General features: G+C 36.2%; 1 protein-coding gene across 3 annotated transcripts in view; it reads right to left on the reverse strand.

Moving 5' to 3' along the window:
• Positions 1-19,081, reverse strand: part of LOC136036898 (protein tramtrack, alpha isoform-like) — a 96,034-nt gene that overhangs the window by 64,258 nt on the left and 12,695 nt on the right. For all 3 annotated transcript variants that reach the window (XM_065719275.1, XM_065719273.1, XM_065719274.1), the window contains exon 3: positions 2,491-2,746. In XM_065719275.1, coding sequence (XP_065575347.1) covers positions 2,491-2,746 — 256 coding nt within the window. The remainder of the gene's footprint in view (positions 1-2,490; positions 2,747-19,081) is intronic.

Consider the following 19,081-nt stretch of genomic DNA (forward strand, 5'->3'; position numbering starts at 1 on the left):
AATAGTTTCTTCCCTTTTTTTTCTACAAAACTTGTTATATTTTTCCTGCTTTGAGCCTTCATTCAATTTTTTACCCTCCAAAACTTACCATTTTTTCTTCAACTGATTTTTTCCCGCCTAATTTTAGCCTTCACCTAAAACAAATGCCTCCACATGCCAGGGATGTATAAAATTGAACAACATAAGAAACTGCAGGAAAATTGTAAAATCTCAGGTGCTATATAAATTCTCCAAAAACTCAGGATACTGGAATACGCAATTAAATGTGTGGGCAAAATTACGATGGTGAATATAACCATAATGATAACTATGTTAGGCAGTTGTAGGTTGGAATACCACGAACGGTGAAATTTGGGCAAAACTATAATTTGGGCTTGAAGATGTGGGGAAAACTATGATGGTGAATATAGCTGTGATGGTAACTAGTATAGGCGGTACGTGGGTTGGAATACCACTAACGGTGAAATTTGGGCAAAACTAAAATTTGGGCTTGAAGATGTGGGCAAAACTACGATGGTGAATATAACTGTGATTGTAACTATGATGGGCAGTTGTAGGTTGGAATACCACTAACGGTGAAATTTGGGCAAAACTATAATTTGGGCTTGAAGATGTGGTAAAAATTACGATAACTATGATGGACAGTTGTAGGTTGGAATACCACAAACGGTGAAAATACAGGTTAGAAAGAATTAGGTTTAAGACAGGAATCACAAAGTTATTGCTTAGTAAAGTTCCTGTGCTATGAAACCTATTAGGCTATGAGACTACGCCCCGAGCTAACTGTTACGAGCAAAGAGAAAGAAGTTACAAGATTAGCTGCTCAGTCAGTTCAGTTTACGACTTTGTAAAGTAAAAATACATGAAGAAAATCCTGACATTACCTTTTTTACAACCAAGCAAACAAAGTTCTCTGATATTAACGTCAGTCAGTCATCTACCCTCCAGACACTTTACAGAACAGAGGATACACCTTACAGAACACAGAACACTTTACAAAACAGACTACACAGAAAACACCTTCATAGTCTTCTTGGTAGGTTCTAAATGATATTAGTCGCTTATTAAACAAGATCATCACAATTTGGTGAAATGCTTAATCTTTGTTTGCTACAAGACCCTTGAACTCGGATACCTCATATCCTTTTTTCATTATTTGAGAAATATAAGACGAATTGGCAGACTCATTTCATCAGATTGTCTTATTCTCCTTCTGAGAACAATACTTTTCAAGAATCTACGCCCTTTTTTATTAAAAATAGCTGACAAATATATCAGCGCATAGACAACCTTGTCAGCAAACCCTTCAAAAACCGAAAGCGTGCAATCAAATGTCAGACAAGTTATCAATAAAAACCATTTCATAAAAAAAAATGTATTGTAAACGCAGAAAACCTCCCTCCTGTTTCAGAGAAAAGGTAGAATAGTATCGTTAATCCGTTTAACGCAACAAGGAAAGCAAAAGTTAAGGAAAATTGTCAAAAATTGAAGCCATTTTTTTGAAAGGGTAATATTTAGCAGGACCAACATTTTATTCTTCTGGGTACGAAGAATTCTGGCTCTATCCCAATCATGGAAGCAGAATCCGTCCATAATAGCGGCAGCTTCCAAGTTCTTGTTATGGAAATGAAAATCTAAAGAAATAAGATCCTCTCGGCGGCTGCAAATGCCAATGTTTCTTCAATGATTAAAAATAGTCTGATTGTCGCGTGTGCAGAATATTTTAAGGAATCCGCTTTTAAAAAATTGAAAGCCAAGCCCTTTCATTTTGGTGATTGCTAGTGAAACGTAGGCCAGCCACTGTAACTCTGCTGGAAAACTTTCATGAGGATTGTCTTGCTTTTGTATAAGCTGCTAATTTATCTTGACAAGTCCTCCATCGCCTAGCCTTCAATGTAAATTTCTCTCTTTTAACCTTTAAATTCTCTACGAAATTCTTTTCTATTCTTTTAAATTCTACTCTTTTAATTCTTTTCTATTCTTTTAATTCTTTAAATTCTTTTAATTCAATTCTTAATTACATTCTTTTAATTTCTTATTTCTTTTAATTAATAACTAATTCTTTTACTTAATTAAATTCTTTTAGTTCTTTTAAATATTCAAATTTCTATTCTTTTCTATTCTTTTAAATTATTTTCTATTCTCTACAAAAGCAAAATCAGGTCAAAAAAAATAAAACGCCTCAATAAATTACTAGCCTTTTAAACTTGATCTGGGTCAACAATTGACGGCTACTGTTCGGTGGGGCTAAACCATGAAAATGGGAGGGGAGAATGAGAGGGGAACTAGGGAGGGGTGAGACTTTTTGAAATGTCTAATGAAAATGAAAAAAAAGAGTATTTTTGGCTATTTAGTAGCCTATATAGCAAATGGTGGACTTCAACAAAACACAAAGCGAAACCTAAAACAAAAAAACAAAAACAATAAAGAATGTAACTCACTCAGAATCAAGATAAACATATCCTCTTGTTTTCTGCAGAAATTACTAACCTTTTTGAACTCGATCTGCATCAGCAATTGAGGACTCGCACTTAAATATACTATCCGGCTGTTGACTATAATCACCAACTTCAGCTAAGCCACGGATCCTGAGAGTTTCGGCTAAATGTAAAAACTGAGGTAATCTATCTTGGTCCACACTAACTTCACCTCTGTACATAAAATCCAATAATGCTCTCATGTCCTGATAATGTACATCTTTCAATATGACTATTGGGTGCTTCGAATTGTGAGAAGCGAAAATCATCTATAAAGCATAAAAATGATAGTACGTGCCTGCGCAGTAACAAATGTATATCAAACTAAGTAGCCTATACAAAAAAACAAGAAATTCATTACGCTGAAACATACTTTTACATTAAGATTTAAGTTGACGACACCTTGACTCAGGTTCCGATAATGTCTGTACAACAATATATATATATATATATATATATATATATATATATATATATATATATATATATATATATATATATGTATATATATATATATTTATATATATATATATATACATATATATATATATATATATATATATATATATTATATATATATATATATATATATATATATATATATATATATATATATATATATATATATTACAAAAATAATATTATATCAACCTTTAAATATTTGAAAGTTTCGTGCCCCAACCGAAAGTACGTTCTGTACTAACCAAGCAGAAACTTTCTGCCAGTTCACAAAAAAAAACAAGAGCTAAGAGCTCATATGGCACTTGTGACGAGGCAAGAAGAGCTAAGAGCCAAGAGATCATGTGGTATGAGCTCTAGCAAAATTCTATGAATCAATAGATTGATTTAAAAGGAAAATAAGAGGCTTAATGCCGGTCAGGATTTAAAATAAGAGCTCTGAGTCACGATGTCCTTCTAAATATCAAAATCCATTAAGATCCGATCACCAAATTGTATGTTATAAATACCTAATTTTTTCTAATTTTTCCTCTCCCTTTAGCCCCCCAGATGGTCGAATCTGGGAAAACGACTTTATCAAATCAATTTGTACAGCTCCCTGACACGCCTACCAATTTTAATCATCCTAGCACATCCAGAAGCACCAAACTCGCCAAATCACTGAACCCCTCCCCCCCCAACTCCCCCAAAGAGAGCGAATCCAGTACGGTTCCATCAATCACATATCAAGGACATTTGCTTATTCTATCCACCAAGCTTCATCCCGATTCCTCCACTCCAAGTGTTTTCCAAGATTTCTCCCTCCAAATCTCCCCAATGTCAAAAGATCTGGTCGGGATTTGAAATAAGAGCTCTGAAACATGAATTCGTTCTAAATATCAAATTTCATTAAGATCCGATCACCTATTCGTAAGATAAAAATACCCCAATTTTCACGTTTTCCAAGAAATCCGGTTTCCCCCTCCAACTCCCCCCAATGTCACAGGATCTGGTCGGAATTTAAATTTAGAGCTTTAAAGCGCGAAATCCTTCTAAATATAAAATTTCATTAAGATCTGGTAACCCTTTCGTAAGTTACAAATACCTCCATTTCCAAAATTACCCCCCCAACTACCCCAAAGAGAGCGAATCCATTCCGGTTATGTCAATCATGTATCTAGGACTTGTGCTTATTATCCCCACCAAGTTTCATCCCGATCCCTCCACTCTAAGTGTTTTCCAAGATTTTAGGTTTCCCCCTCCCAACTCCCCCCCAATGTCACCAGATCCGGTCGGAATTTAAAATAACAGCTCTTATACACGATATTCTTCCGAACATCAAATTTCATTAAGATCTGATCAACCGTTCGTAAGTTAAAAACACTTCAATTTTTCTATTTTTTTCGAATTAACGCCCCCCCCCCCCCAGATGGTCGAATCGGGAAAAAAAACTATTTATAATTTTATCTGGCCCGGTCCCTGATACGCCTGCAAATTTCATCGTCCTAGCTTACCTGGAAGTGCCTAAAGTAGCAAAACCGGGACCGACAGACCGACAGAATTTGCGATTGCTATATGTCACTTGGTTAATACCAAGTGCCATAAAAATGTATATACTATTTTTCAGAAGCTTTGAGACAATGTGTCATGTTTGTAAACTACATAGACTCCTTTCCAAATTATGAAAGGAACTAGGAAGTAATCATAAACACCTCTTCTATGTTATAATTCACAATGGCTTGCCACGTCTGTTTGCGCCAAAAAACAAAGCTTGTTATTTCTAAATGAAAATATATCTAAAAAAGATGCAATTGTCCATTTTAGGGTATGTTCCACAATTTCCAGCGTGGCTGACAAAAGCAGCTTATTTGCATGACAATTTGCGACATTAAATGAACTTAATTTGCAAATCATCAGTTTAGTTATACTCTAAGTACCGGGAAAGATCTTTGTAATGATAAAAAAAAAACACTGCGAACAGCGACTTTCAAAGAAATTTTTTGCATATTTTTAAACATTACATGAATTTATTGATGCCCATACAAAATAAAAATGAAACGGATTTACATGCAGAAACACTATTAAATAAACCCGAGACTAAAAATGGCATTTAGTAATTTTTACTAATTAGTAGAAAAACTAATTTTCGGCTATGCCTTCATATAATCTACAAACTGAAGATCCTTTCTCTGTCGAAACCTAAGGAAATAAATGCTTAATTTTAGGGGGGAAAGGATTATATAATACGAAATTTAAGACTAATTTTCGGATCAAGATCAAATTCTAATAGTGACTTGACTAGATATTTGGGTCCTTCTTGCCACCAATCTTTTGTGCTTGAACAAGTAACTGAAACAGAGGTTTTTCGGATAGTTTCTAACTTAAAGATCTATTGTGTCCAGCCTTGTTGAAAGGTCCAGTAGTTGTGTCTTTGGGGATTCCAACCTCCCCATAGTCCTCAGGACAAAGGCTGTAAGCTAGCCAACTCGTTCATTGTTTACACATAGTATATGTTATTGAGAAAGGTATGCATGTGTGAACTTTACTTTCCAAGAAAACGAAGGGCATTAGGTGAGCCTTTCAGAGAATGTTTTGAACTAAGTCAAAACACATTATGTGTATAATGATTGTCAAAAGGGTGTAACACAGGAATAACTAAGTTTATTAATCTGGAAAATTCAGGAAATCATAAGGGATATGATCAAAAAGGCAATATTTGCATGCTACCAATCCTAATACAACTCTACCAGCACCACTACTACCTGACTACTCTATTTACAGTATAGAAGGGAAAATTCAAGCTAAATCAAAAGACGCTATGTGCATGCAAATTGTCAAAATAGCGTATCTCAATAATTGATTTGGGTATTAAGAGGGTTTTCAGAGGAACTTTCAGAGAATGCTTGAAGGGGAAGATCATCTCACCAAAAGGCAATCTGTGCCCACTACTGCTAATACTACTGCTACTACTGCATTTACTACTACTATTTCTTCTATTGATATTACTTGTAAGGCTAAAAGCACTGAGATGAAAATTTAATAGCATACAGGTTTTAAAAAAGAACGTATCAGCAATGTCATAGCAACGGCTGATTGTATAAAGTTGAAACTTCTAGGACTTGATTCGAGGGATATTCTACAAATTAAAAGGCAATATGTTAATACTACTCCTGCTAGTACTAGTACCGCTATTAAATACTAGTAATATCAATACTACTACTGTGACTACTATTACAACTATGCCTAACGGTATGAAGCTGAAATTTTCAAGGAATATTGAGGGGGGAAGCTGAACCGAATCATGGACGCCGTCTTTATGCAGGTTGTCAAAAGTGTGTAACAGCAATAGCTTAAGAACAGTTAGGTGTGTGAAGTTGAAACCAACAAGGCTTGTGAGAGATGTTGAACTAACCAAAAGAAAATGTTTTCATCCTAGTGCTACTGACAAGCATAAGCGACTGCTCCAACTACCAGGGAATAATTCTACTGTCAGTCCCAGGCAAACTGTTTCGACAAATAGTAGAGAAGACCACAGAGTTCCGACAGAAAGAATTTATTGCCTTCGTAGACTTCCGTGCTGCATTTGACTAAGTCGACCTAGCTCTTTGGCGGATTCTAGAGTTGACTGGCATACCCAAAAAATATTGCAGACTTCTCAAGGTGCTGCACCATGGGACGGAGAGCTGTGTACAAGTAAATGGTTGGCGCATCCCGTTCTTTCAAATCAAGACAGGGGTGCGCCAAGGATGTACAGTGGCCCCAGAGCTCTTCTATGTCACCGTAGCAAAACTAAAATTATGGCCACAGACCCGTCTTCTCCTACTGTTAACTCTCCAGTTAGCCTTGACAGCACCGCTGACATCGAGGTTGTTCAAGCCTTCACCTACCTGAGCTCCATAATTTCTTCAGATGGCTCACTTCTCCCCTAGCTACAAGCGAGATTATCCAAAGCGTCTTCTGTCATAGGCAGAATGAATCGTCATCTCTGGCGAAAACCGAATATCAGTCGTACAACAAAACTGCGGATCTTCAACGCTCTAGTCGGCTCTGTGATGCTTTACGGAGCTGAGACACGGCAAGAATCAGCTGCAACCCTCAAGAAAATCGACGTATTTCATGCGAAGAGCCTGAGGAAGATCAAGGGCCTACGATGGTCCGACTTCGTCAGCAATGAGAAGCTTCTGCACCTCACAAAGCAGTCTCGGTTTTCGACTCAAGAAGTCAAGCGAACCTTACGATGGTTCGGGCACCAGCTTCGAATACCACCACATCTACCCGCAAAGACGATCTACGATTCTGACCCAATCAAAACTGGTTGGAAGTGACCTCGCGGCCGACCGAGGAAACGTTGGTTCGACAGCCTGTCCGAGTTCTTGACGACGGCAAACATCAGGCAGGGCGAAGAGCAAATACTCGCCATGGACCGACGCGGATGGAGGAGGCAGACGTCACTCTCCACGCCGAGCAGCGTCAATACTACTTCTGACACTATTAAAGCTGAGGATATTAATGTGAAAATTTGGGAAATTTAGAAACTAAATGTAACTAACTCGAAACACGCTATGCGCACACAGGTTGTCTAGCAGGCGCACCAAAAACACTTCAGAAACGATTTGAGCTATTAAGGAAAATTTAGGCGGATGTTGAAATAAATCAGAACAAACTATGAGCATGTGGACTTTCAAAAGCAATATCTGAAGAACAAACTATATAATCAAGTTATACCTTTACAGGAGTTGTGGAGGAATTGGAAACTAGCCAGAAGGCACTATGTGTAAACTTTTAATACTACCACTATAGTTACTGTAACTAATGATGCTAAGGGTATTAAAGCGAAACTTTCAAGGAAAGTTTGGAGGAGTTTCCATTAGACGAAGAATTCATTTTCCAAGCGTATCCAGTGAAAATTTTAGACAGCTATTTTATTCAGCATAGTAAAACCGTCCAGCAACAATGTCTTTAGGAATATTGGGTATGTCAATCTCCCACAATCATGCAAATAGCCCAATATGCTTTAAAACCAAATGCTGCTTTAAACTAAATCAAAAGGCATTGTATTCATGGCTGGCAAGAAGAGACCTCAGCAATAGACCGAGAAGGACTGGGGCATATAACTAAAAATTTTGGGGCTAATACTATTGCTACTTCTGCTTTTACAATTTAAATAAATAAAAAGGTGTAAGTGTATACACGTTATCAAAGAGCATAGGTAGAATCGTTAGGGAAAGATATTATTTTATTTTTCAGCTCAGCTTCAGGAGTCATTAAATTAAATTAAAATCATGTTTCTGTCAGCAATAAAAATTGATGAAAGTTTCTCAACATACAAATAGCAACCCAAACTATGGATTCTTATAGAAAAAATTGAAATGTTATAAACATTATTTTTTTCCATTCAAAACGTATGTCAATAAAAAAACGAATAAAAATTAATTTAAGACCTTTTTTCCACAAAACGATTTTTTCAAAGAACAGTAAAGAGCACCATTAAGCCAAAATTGAAGTGAAATTAAGTCAAATAATCTTCCAGGCGAAAAACAACCACAAATTCCTATCAATGAACAAATACAACTCAAAACGAACAGAAATTACAAAAAATAGCCGAGTCAAACTAAAAACGAGAAAAAGATAACATTAGTGCGGCTGATTACCCCATGCCTTCTCAAGATTAAATAAAAAAAAACAAGTTTTTTCAACTGAAAGTAAGGAGTGACATCAAAACTTAAAACGCACAGAAATTACTTCGTATATGAAAGAGGCTGCTTCCTCATCCACGCCCCGCTCTTTACGCTAAAGTTTGACTCTATCTCTCAATTCTTCTTTCTAAAACAGTAAAAAACTTTAGCGTAAAGAGCGGGGCGTTGATGAGGAAGCAGCCTCTTTCATATACGAAGTAATTTCTGTGCGTTTTAAGTTTTGATGTCACTCCTTACTTTCAGTTGAAAAAACTTGTTTTTTTTATTTAATTTCTGAACGTTTTTGAATCAATGCATGTTTTGATTTTGGCTCTCCGCAGAGGAATAATCAAAACGAAATTTGCATATTTTTTTTTGGCTCAATGGCTTTCTCATAATTTTGATCGAATGATTTTGAGAAAAAAAGAGCGGGGGACGAAGCCTAGTTGCCCCCCGATTTTTTGGTTAATTAAAAAGGCAACTAGAACTTTTAATTTTTTACGAATCTTTTTATTGGTAAAAGATTTACGTAACTTATAAATTAGCTTACGTAAAGAACTTTTGTATTCTCATGTTTTTATTACATATATGAGGGGATTCGCCCCATCGTCAGTACCTCGCTCTTTACACTAAAGCTTAAATTTTATCCCAATTCATTAAGAATGACCCCCTGAATCACAAAAGCCGTAGAATAAGTAGTTGAAATTACCGAAAATACTTTAGCGTAAAGAGCGAGATATTAGAAGGAGGTGAGCCCCTCATATGGGTAATAATTTCTGTTTGTTTTAAGTTTTATTGCTGTTCCTTACTTCCAGCTGAAAAAGCTTTTTCACTTTTATTTTTTAATTGTTTTTTTTTTAATAATGCTAGTAAATCCTGCTCTCCCTTCATGGAAATTTTCTTCTCCCATTACAAATTCTCGAAGGAAAGTTCCCCCAGCATACCCCCCTCTTCTCAACCCCTCCCCCAAACCAAAAAAATCCTCCTGAAAACGCCTGTATACTTCCCAATAACCATTACTATATGTAAGCACAGGTCAAAGTTTGTAACTTGTTGCCCCTCCCACGGGGACTGTGGGGGAGTATGTCGTCCCCAAAGACATAGTTATAGGGTTTTTCGACTACGCTGAATAAAATGGCTATCTCAGAATTTTGATCCGTTGACTTTGGGAAAATAATTAGCGTGGAGGGGGCCTAGGTGCCCTCCAATTTTTTTGGTCACTTAAAAAGGGCACTAGAACTTTTCATTTCCGTTAGAATGAGCCCTCTTGCAACATTCTAGGACAACTGGGTCGATACGATCACCCCTGGGAAAAAAAAAAAAAAAAAAAAACAAAAAAACAAATAAACACGCATCCGTGATCTGCCTTCTGGCAAAAAATGCAAAATTCCACATTTTTGTAGATAGGAGCTCGAAACTTCTACAGTAGGGTTCTCTGATACGCTGAATCTGATGGTGTGATTTTCGTTAAGATTCTATGACTTTTAGGGGGCGTTTCCCCCTATTTTCTAAAATAACGCAAGTTTTCTCAGGCTCGTAACTTTTGATGGGTAAGACTAAACTTGATGAAACTTATATATTTAAAACCAGCATTAAAATGCGATTCTTTTGATGTAGCTATTGGTATCAAAATTCCATTTTTTAGAGTTTTGGTTACTATTGAGCCGGGTCGCTCCTTACTACAGTTCGTTACCACGAACTGTTTGACTAGAACATAATTTGCGCTTTACTGAAAACTAAACACATTTTAAATATTTTCACTCTTTTTACTTTCGTAAATCAAAATTTATTATTACCTTAAGGAATAAATATCAGTATAAGTCAATTAAACTGACGATCCACGGTCATTCGTTTTTTCTGGAGCGTAATTATGTTCTGGTCTTGAGAAGGCATGGGGGTTATCAGCCGTGTTGATGTTAGTTTTTACGCGTTTTTAGTTTGACTCGGGTATTTATTGTAATTTATGTTCATTTCTTCATTGATAGAAATTTCTGGTAGTTTTACGCTTGGAAGTTTATTTGACTTCATTTCACTTCATTGTTGGGTTAATGGAGCTCTTTACTTTTCTTTGAAAAACTTGTTTTGTGGAAAGTTTTTTTTTTAATTAATTGCGCTAAAAGCCCTTGTGCCATGGTAATACAAAACAATAAGAAAAATTCACGTTTAAATAATTATCATTTCATAAACATAGCATAAAATAAAATGGAAAAAAACACAAATCACAAAAATTTACTTCTGTGATCCATTACCAGCCTGATAAATCGCCCCAAATTTTTAACGCTTGCAAAACATTAATCCTTCGTTGCATTCACCAAGCATCTCTAATCAAAATCATACCTTTCATACACTTCATCTCAACTCACTTACTTCTAAACACTGATACATCACATGACCCACACTCTCATTCATACTTCCACACATCGGGAAAAGTAAGGACCTTGGCTAAAACAATAATAATTGCCAGTGATGGAATTGTGATATACAAAAAGCCAAATTTTTCTACTGGGCTCTACCAAGATGTGAGTTTTTTTATCGTCTGCGTTTACACCGCCTTCCTTTATATGTTTTGTCTATTGTATGTTAGATTGTTTCTTTTCCTTTCTGTTGATAAAGGCTTCCCGACAGGAAACTCAAATATTTAGACGTTTATCATTATTAAAAAAAATTTGCTGCTTATTGTCTTATTGAAAAATTATAACCGTTTCCCTTTATTTTTATTTCGTTTTAAATAAAAAATTAGTTTATCCTGTATATACTGAATATTAAATAAAGGAAGCGAACTTGATAGAAAAAACAAAATGGCTGCAACACGTTGAATAGAGTCCAGCTAAAGCATTGCGGAAAAATCGGGTTCAGGACAAAATCACATGGCCAAAATAGATCTTAGCCATACCACTGATACTTCATCTCAAGATCTGCTGACTAAATGAAAGCTTGTACAATAGGCAAGATCTACAACTACAATATAAACTAAAACTACTACTAACAACTCACTGCAGCACCAAGCCATCTGAGGCCAACAAAGCTACGCACACTCCTCCTCCATCCCATTCTATTCAAAGCCTTCCTCCTAACACCCTACCAGGAAGTTCCCACTTCTTTTAAATCTTTCTTTATGATATCCTCCCACCCCAGACGAAGACGACCTGCTTTCTGTTTAGCCCTAGACAGTTGACCGAAAAGGACAATCTTCGGCAATCTGTCATCCTTCATCCACAGAACGTGCCCTAGCCATCTCAACCTTTCCTTCATTATAGCCCTAGAAAGCGGTGTTGAACACCATTCTTCGTACAGCCTACTGTTTGAAATATGGTCAGTCAGCCGGGTACCCAGAACAACCAAATAATAACAGAATAATAACAGAAAACAACAATTCATTATTACCTCGTTGAAAGCCGTGGAGGTTTCAAATCATTTAGACACACACGGGGAATCCCATGAGGAAAAAAACACTTTTTGCCTGATAAAGGAAAGGAAAACGATAGAACGAGGATAAACCAGACTTCTGTTTTTTCAATAAAAAAAATTGTGGGTGAGTAAAATAGAGCTACAACTATAATATAAACTAATAACAGAAAACAGCAGTTAGTTATTAGCTCTTCGAAAGCCGTAGAGATTTTAAATCATTCAGACACACACGGGGAATCCCATGAGAAAAAAAAACCTTCCCGCCTGATAAAGCAAAGGAAACCGATAGAACAGGGGATGAATCAACAACTTCTGTCTTTTCTAAAAATAAATTCTAGGTGAGTAAAACAGAGCTATAGATCAGATTAAATAAAAAGGAAACATAGTTTTCTTTCTCAAATGAATGTAGGAACAACATTAAAACTTACACAAACGGAAATTACTCGGTACATTAGAAGGGATGCCCCTTCCCCAACCCTCACTCTTCACGCTAAAGTCTTAAAAGTTCTTTAAAAATAATTATCATGCAAATTCAACGGCTCTTGTCTTTGAGCAGTCTCTTAAAAAGAATTTTGAAAAAAAAAATATCTTCAGCATAAGTGCGAAGGCTAGGGAAGGGGCAGCCCCCCTCATGTACGGAATAATTTCGGTTTGCTTTAAGTTTTATTGTTGCTTCTTATTTTCAGTCGAAAAACTTATTTTTTATAATTGAATGTCTGACGGTTTTTCAAATCATGCCAAGAGATTCACTCCCCCCACACAAAATATCCGCCGGAAATTTTCTTCCCTGCAGGAAATTATCCCCGTAGAAAATCCCCACCACAGAAAATACCCTTACCTAAAAATGCCGCATATCTTTCCCAGTAACATATACTATATGTGAACAATGGACAAATTGCTAACTTAGTCATTTCCCCAAGGAATAGGGGGGGTCAAATCATCCCAGAAGCATATTTAATGGACATTTAAACTATGTTGAACAAAGTGGCTATCTTGAAATGTCGATCAGATGTCTTTGAGGGTAAAAGAGTCTGGAAGGGGGGATAGTTGCACTTCAATCTTTTTGGACACTTAAAAAGGGCACCAGAACTGTTGATTTCTGATCAAATGAGCCCTCTCCCGATCTTCTAGAATGACTGGTTCAATTCGATCCCTCTGGGAGAAAAAAAAAACATAAACAAATAAACACGCATCCATGATCTTTCTTCCGACATTTTTTTTTCAAAATACCACTTTTTTGCAGTCAGGAGCTTGAGACCTCTACACCAGGGTTCTCTGATATGCTGAATCTTATGGTGTCATTTTCATTAAGATCACTTGGCTTTTTGGGGATGTTTACCCCTTTTTCGAAAATTGGGCAAATTTTCTGAAGTTCGTAGCTTTAGATGGGTATCATTAAACTGAATGAAATTTATATACTTGGAGTTAATATAAAAATTCCATTTTTTAAATGTATCTATTGTTATCAAAATTCTGTTGATAAAGGTCGGGTACAATTGAGCAGAGTCGCCTTCAAATCTCCTTTTCCTGGACTGTAAGTCTTGGCGGTCAGAAGTTAAACCTTTCTTCCAACACTCGGCATAATGGAGAAAGATTTGCATTCGCCTATTTGAGTTCCAAAAGAGGTTTGAAGGTTTATCATTACACAGAAGCAGTGAACGATGTGAGAGATTCTTATAATCAAGGATTTAATTCCAAATTATCACGGACCTCACATAGATGAGAACAATTAAACTAAAAAGAATGAAATTAAATTAAAATCGAATGGTTGTGGGCATCAAGTCATGGCTAATAGTAGAAAAAGCCAAGACAGAAAGTCAGATTGAGTGAGAGGCAAACCTGGCATTAACCCCCTTATTAGGATTGTATAAAAATGATGTTAATTCATTTGTTAATAGATAAGTCTATCTATTATCCATCCATGTGTCATTCCTAGGGCAGAAGAACTAAGGTAGATAGTCAAAGAAGTAAGATAGTCATAGAACCTACAGTCATAGTTTCTTTTTGGAAAAAACACATTTTTTTACATGTTTTGTTTATCTTATACTAGATTGTTTCTTTTTTCCGTTGATAAAGGCCTCCCGACTAGAAGCCGAAATATTCGGAGTTTTATCATTATTACAATAGTTTAGTTTTATTTATCATGACACAAATGGGAGAGGCCGTGAACAATATGAGAGATGCTTATTATCAAGGATTTAATTCCAAATAATTACTGACCTCACATAGGTGAGAGTAATTAAATTAGAATGAATGAAATTAAATTGAATTAAAATCGAACAGTTGTGGGCATCAAGCCGTGGCTACATTGTAGATAAAGCCAAGACAGAAAGTCAGATTGAGTGAGAGGCAAATTTGGCATTAACCCCCCTATTACAATTGTATAAAATGATGTTAGTTCATTTGTCAAGGAGGCACACTCGTGCCTCTATAAAGAGGCGACACACGACAATGTTAAGCGATCTTCGGTTCCAGTGGTCGCAGACGGATGGGGAGGGATGCATTTCGTAGCCCGAGCTCCAACTAAGAAACCTGCAAAATTTCATCCCCCTCCAACTTTTTCTTCATGGGGAAAATCTGGCCGAAAGTTTCGACCTGTCAACCCAAGCCCCCCTTTAACGTTGTCCGATCGGGCTGAAATTCACAAGTTAAGGTCCCCTAGGGCCCAGGAGCTTATCCGCGAAATTTCAGCTTGATCCGATAACTCCTTCCCTGTTTTCCAGAAACCACGCATAGCCACTTAAAATTCATTTACTTTTTTTTTCTAGACGCCTACAGGTCACATCCGACATCGGATCTGGGTGTACGAAGACTCATTCGATGCGGAATTCTCCGAGTAAGTGCCCATGAAAGTTTCGTAGGAAAATCTTAACCCCCCGAAAGTTTCGACCCTCCAACCCCCCCCCCCCCCCACCCCTTTCAACGTTGTCCGATCGGGCTGAAATTCACAAGTTAAGGTCCCCTACGGCCCAGGAGCTTATCCGCGAAATTTCAGCTTGATCCGATAACTCCTTCCCTGTTTTCCAGAAACCACCCATTAGCTATTTAAATTAACGGATTTCTCTCCATAAGAGCCCATGTTAATTTGAAATTTTTAAAAGCTATTGAGAAGTTATATTTACACACATGCAAGTTATTAGCTCAGATGGTAGAGCCTGAGACTTTTAATCCTCGGGTCAAGGGCTCAAGTCCCTTACGGGCAGTTTTTTTTCACAACATCAAAAAAATTTTGATAACACCTGGACAGCTTATCATTTGAGAGATAACAGAATATTAGCTTCTTATGAGCAAAAGAAACATTTCGGTCATTCTATCTATTTTTTTTTCTATTTTATACAATGATCTAAAAGCGGGGGGGGGGGGTTCCTCTCCTAATTCCTGTACGAGGAGTACAGGAATTATTAAATTACATCCACCATGGATTATAGAAAAACGTACAGAATTAATATGAAAAAAAATTAAACCTGTACAAAAGAGTCTTTAAAAGCGGGGGGTTTGCCTCTCCTAATAGTCTTCTTATAGTCCTAATAGTCTAATAGTCCCATGTTAATTTTTGAAATTCTTAAAAGTTACGAATATCAACATTCAAGTACATCAAAATAATCAGCTCGGCACGGCGAGAATGACTGCAAGCATCATAAAAATCCAGCTCCATTCCAGAAAATTTTTTGATAACACCTGGACAGCTTATCATTTGAGAGATAACAGAATATTAGCTTCTTATGAGCAAAAGAAACATTTCGGTCATTCTATCTATTTTTTTTCTATTTTATACAATGATTTAAAAGCGGGGGGGGGCGGCAGCCACCCAAGTTCCTCTCCTAATTCCTGTACGAGGAGTACAGGAATTATTAAATTACATCCACCATGGATTGTAGAAAAACGTACAGAAATAATATGAAAAAAACTTCGTTTTCTTAAAGAGTTAAAGAGGCTGCGTCCCAAAGTCGAACCTTAAAACGTACAGGAATTAGAAGAGGCAGTTGGGGGGCTGCCGCCCCCCAAACCCCCAGCTTTTAAAGACTCTTTTGTACAGGTTTTTTGTTTTTTTGCTAACCCCCAGCTCTTGGCTTCGGAAAGGCCCTCTTTTAATTAACAAAAAATTGAAATGAATGAATAATGGAATAACTTCGAAAAATGTTAAACACAAGAGGACAGGAGAACCATTGCACCGAAACTAGTAATTAGTAACAATGAAGTCCCCCCCCCCAAAAAAAAAACCTGTACAAAAGAGTCTTTAAAAGCTGGGGGTTTGGGGGGCGGCAGCCCCCCAACTGCCTCTTCTAATTCCTGTACGTTTTAAGGTTCGACTTTGGGACGCAGCCTCTTTAACTCTTTAAGAAAACGAAGTTTTTTTCATATTATTAATAGATAAGTCTATCTATTATTCCTCCATGCGTCATTCCTAAGGGCAGAATAACTAAGGTAGACAGTCATAGATGTAAGATAGTCATAGAACCTACAGTCATAGTTTCTTTTTTGAAAAATTACATTTCTTTATATGTTTTGTTTATTTTATACTAAATTGTTTCTTTTTTCCGTTGATAAAGACCTCCCGACTAGAAGCCGAAATATTCGGAGTTTTATCATTATTACAATGGTTTAGTTTTATTTATCATGACACAAATTTGAGCGGTCGTGAACAATGTAAGAGATGCTTATAATAAAGGATTTAATTCGAAATAATTACGGACCTCACATAGGTGAGATGGATCTCCTTACCATTATCTCAGGTAAAGAAGTCTGAATTCGTCCATGGCATTAAGTTATCAAATTAAAAAAGGAAATAGAACAAAAATCAGTTGTTTTTTTCTCACTCACTGATAGGTCTCCGAATACCACCCCTGGCTGCGTTGGAAATCCCCGTCAAGGAGAGTAATGTGAAACCTGGCAAGGCGAAGTCAGGCTTAAAAAGAAAGGAGTTGGGACAAAATTATAAGGCATGTTACTTTTCCTACTGGAGAGTAATTTTATAATAGTTTTACGTCATTTAACTCAAACCCCGTGCAATTCAATCCTCAGGTTAGGTTGAGTTGCTTAAGCAGGCATTGAGTGAAACAGCGGTAGAAGTAAATGAGGTTGAGTTAAATGAGTGTTGGATTGCACGAGGTTTGAGTTGAATGAGGGTTAAGTTGCGAAAGGCTTGAATTAAACAGGGGTTTCGATGCAAGGGATTTGAGTTAAATGGAGATTCACTTTGATGGACGAAGGTTTACTTCAGTCTTTCCGAAGGAATTCCGGTTCAGTTCAGTCTTTCTGAAGGAATTCCGGCTCAGTTCAGTCTTTCCGAAGGAATTTCAGTTCAGTTCCGTCTATCCCAAGGAAAGCACCTCAGAATAACAATTCGCGATATTATGGAACAACAAGATGCCAATTTTGTTTAGTTTAATACTCGATATATAAAAAGTTTGTCCAGTTGTGAGTAAAAATTCAGGTAAATTTGCCCACATATGTAAAACAGTAATTATATATGAATTTATGTTTCCTAGGGGTCATACCAAAAATAATTCTTAATCATTTGACTGTAAACATGACAAAGACCTGTCAATATAAATCTGTAGGCATGCAAAGACAATACTTCTTTATAATGTAAGACGAGATTGACTCATAATTAATCGATCATACAAAAAATACATGGTGCAAAGCACCCAATTTGCTTTCAGACCAGTAAAAGAGGGGGAAATCTATACCTTTCAATTAGGAACTAAAATAAAAGAGAGAAAAAGATATAAAAAAATTACTCACTTAAAATGAATAAATTAAATAAAATGGATTAAATAGACTACAATCATTCCTGCGCAAAAAGAAGAAAAAGAAAAGAAAAAAGAAAAAAATGAAAAACAAAAAAAATTTTTGAAAACACCACTTCTCTTTATATGTTTTGTTTATTTTATACTAGATTGTTTCTCTTTTCCGTTGATAAAGGCCTCCCGACTTCGGAGATTTATCATTATTATAATAGTATTATTTATTAATAGTTTTACTTATTAATATATTTCACAAGTCTTTTAAAGGTGCCAAACAAATGGCATTCTCGAGCCGAATCAGGAAGGAATCATTTCATACCTTATAAAATGACACGCGACAGAAGGATTAAAATCAGATCTTGCTGTTGGTGGTTTACGAAATTTCAGAATTTTAAGGGTCATGAAGCTCATAATTCGACTGATCAGATACAAAGAATGAAGTAAATCTAAGGGGCCAGGGAGTATCCCCGTGGAACCGAGTGAAAGTGAAAGATGCAAAGGAAAGAAGATAATGTTTTCCAACATATAGTAACGATTTAGTTGCTGAACTATTTACTTCCTGGATAATATTTATGGCTTTATACTAGGTGTTGGAAACTGGTTTAAGAAAAGAAGAAAAAATCGACATCCAAGAAAATCCATATAAATTAAAAGAAAATCCTATAAATAGAAAATCCATATAACTGGACGATAACACAGAATATGTGATTGCATAAAATTCAAAGGGGATCATTAGATAATAAAACCCGAAACACGGTACCCTTGTTCCCTAACCAAACAAACTTGGATTTCCAGCGTCCCTCTGTGCACAGAAACTTATATTGGACAAAACTATTGAGAAGGTCCTTTTCGTCAGATTGGACGAAATGTACTTCAGGGAACTTTATTTTGTAAAACGCCGAAGAGGCAAGAGCACCAAATAAGTGAATTAACTTGAAAAAAAATTCTAAAAAGAAGTTTTCCAAAGAAAAGTAAAAAGCTACATCAAACCAAAGACGCACAAAAATGAAGTGAAATTAAATTTCAATCTTAATATATACACGTATCTCTGTCAATTAATAAATAAGGCCAAAAACGACAAGACATTGCAGTGAATAATAAAGTCAAATCTGAAATCAAGAGATATTACCGCAAGGAAAATAGGACTTCCCTGAAATGCGCCTTCCCTGAAATAATTTTTATTTTAAGAGGGTTTTTTTCGTTAAATATCAATAATAACAACAAAAAAAGAAAGCATAACTAAGACCTTAATAACTAAGATTGCTCAAAAGAACTAACGAAAGTAGACTGACACTTTAAAATGTGACTATAATGATATTCATTCCTGGAAGTTTCA

Source organism: Artemia franciscana, chromosome 16, assembly GCF_032884065.1.
Source record: "Artemia franciscana chromosome 16, ASM3288406v1, whole genome shotgun sequence".
NCBI classification, from domain to species: Eukaryota; Metazoa; Arthropoda; class Branchiopoda; order Anostraca; family Artemiidae; genus Artemia; species Artemia franciscana.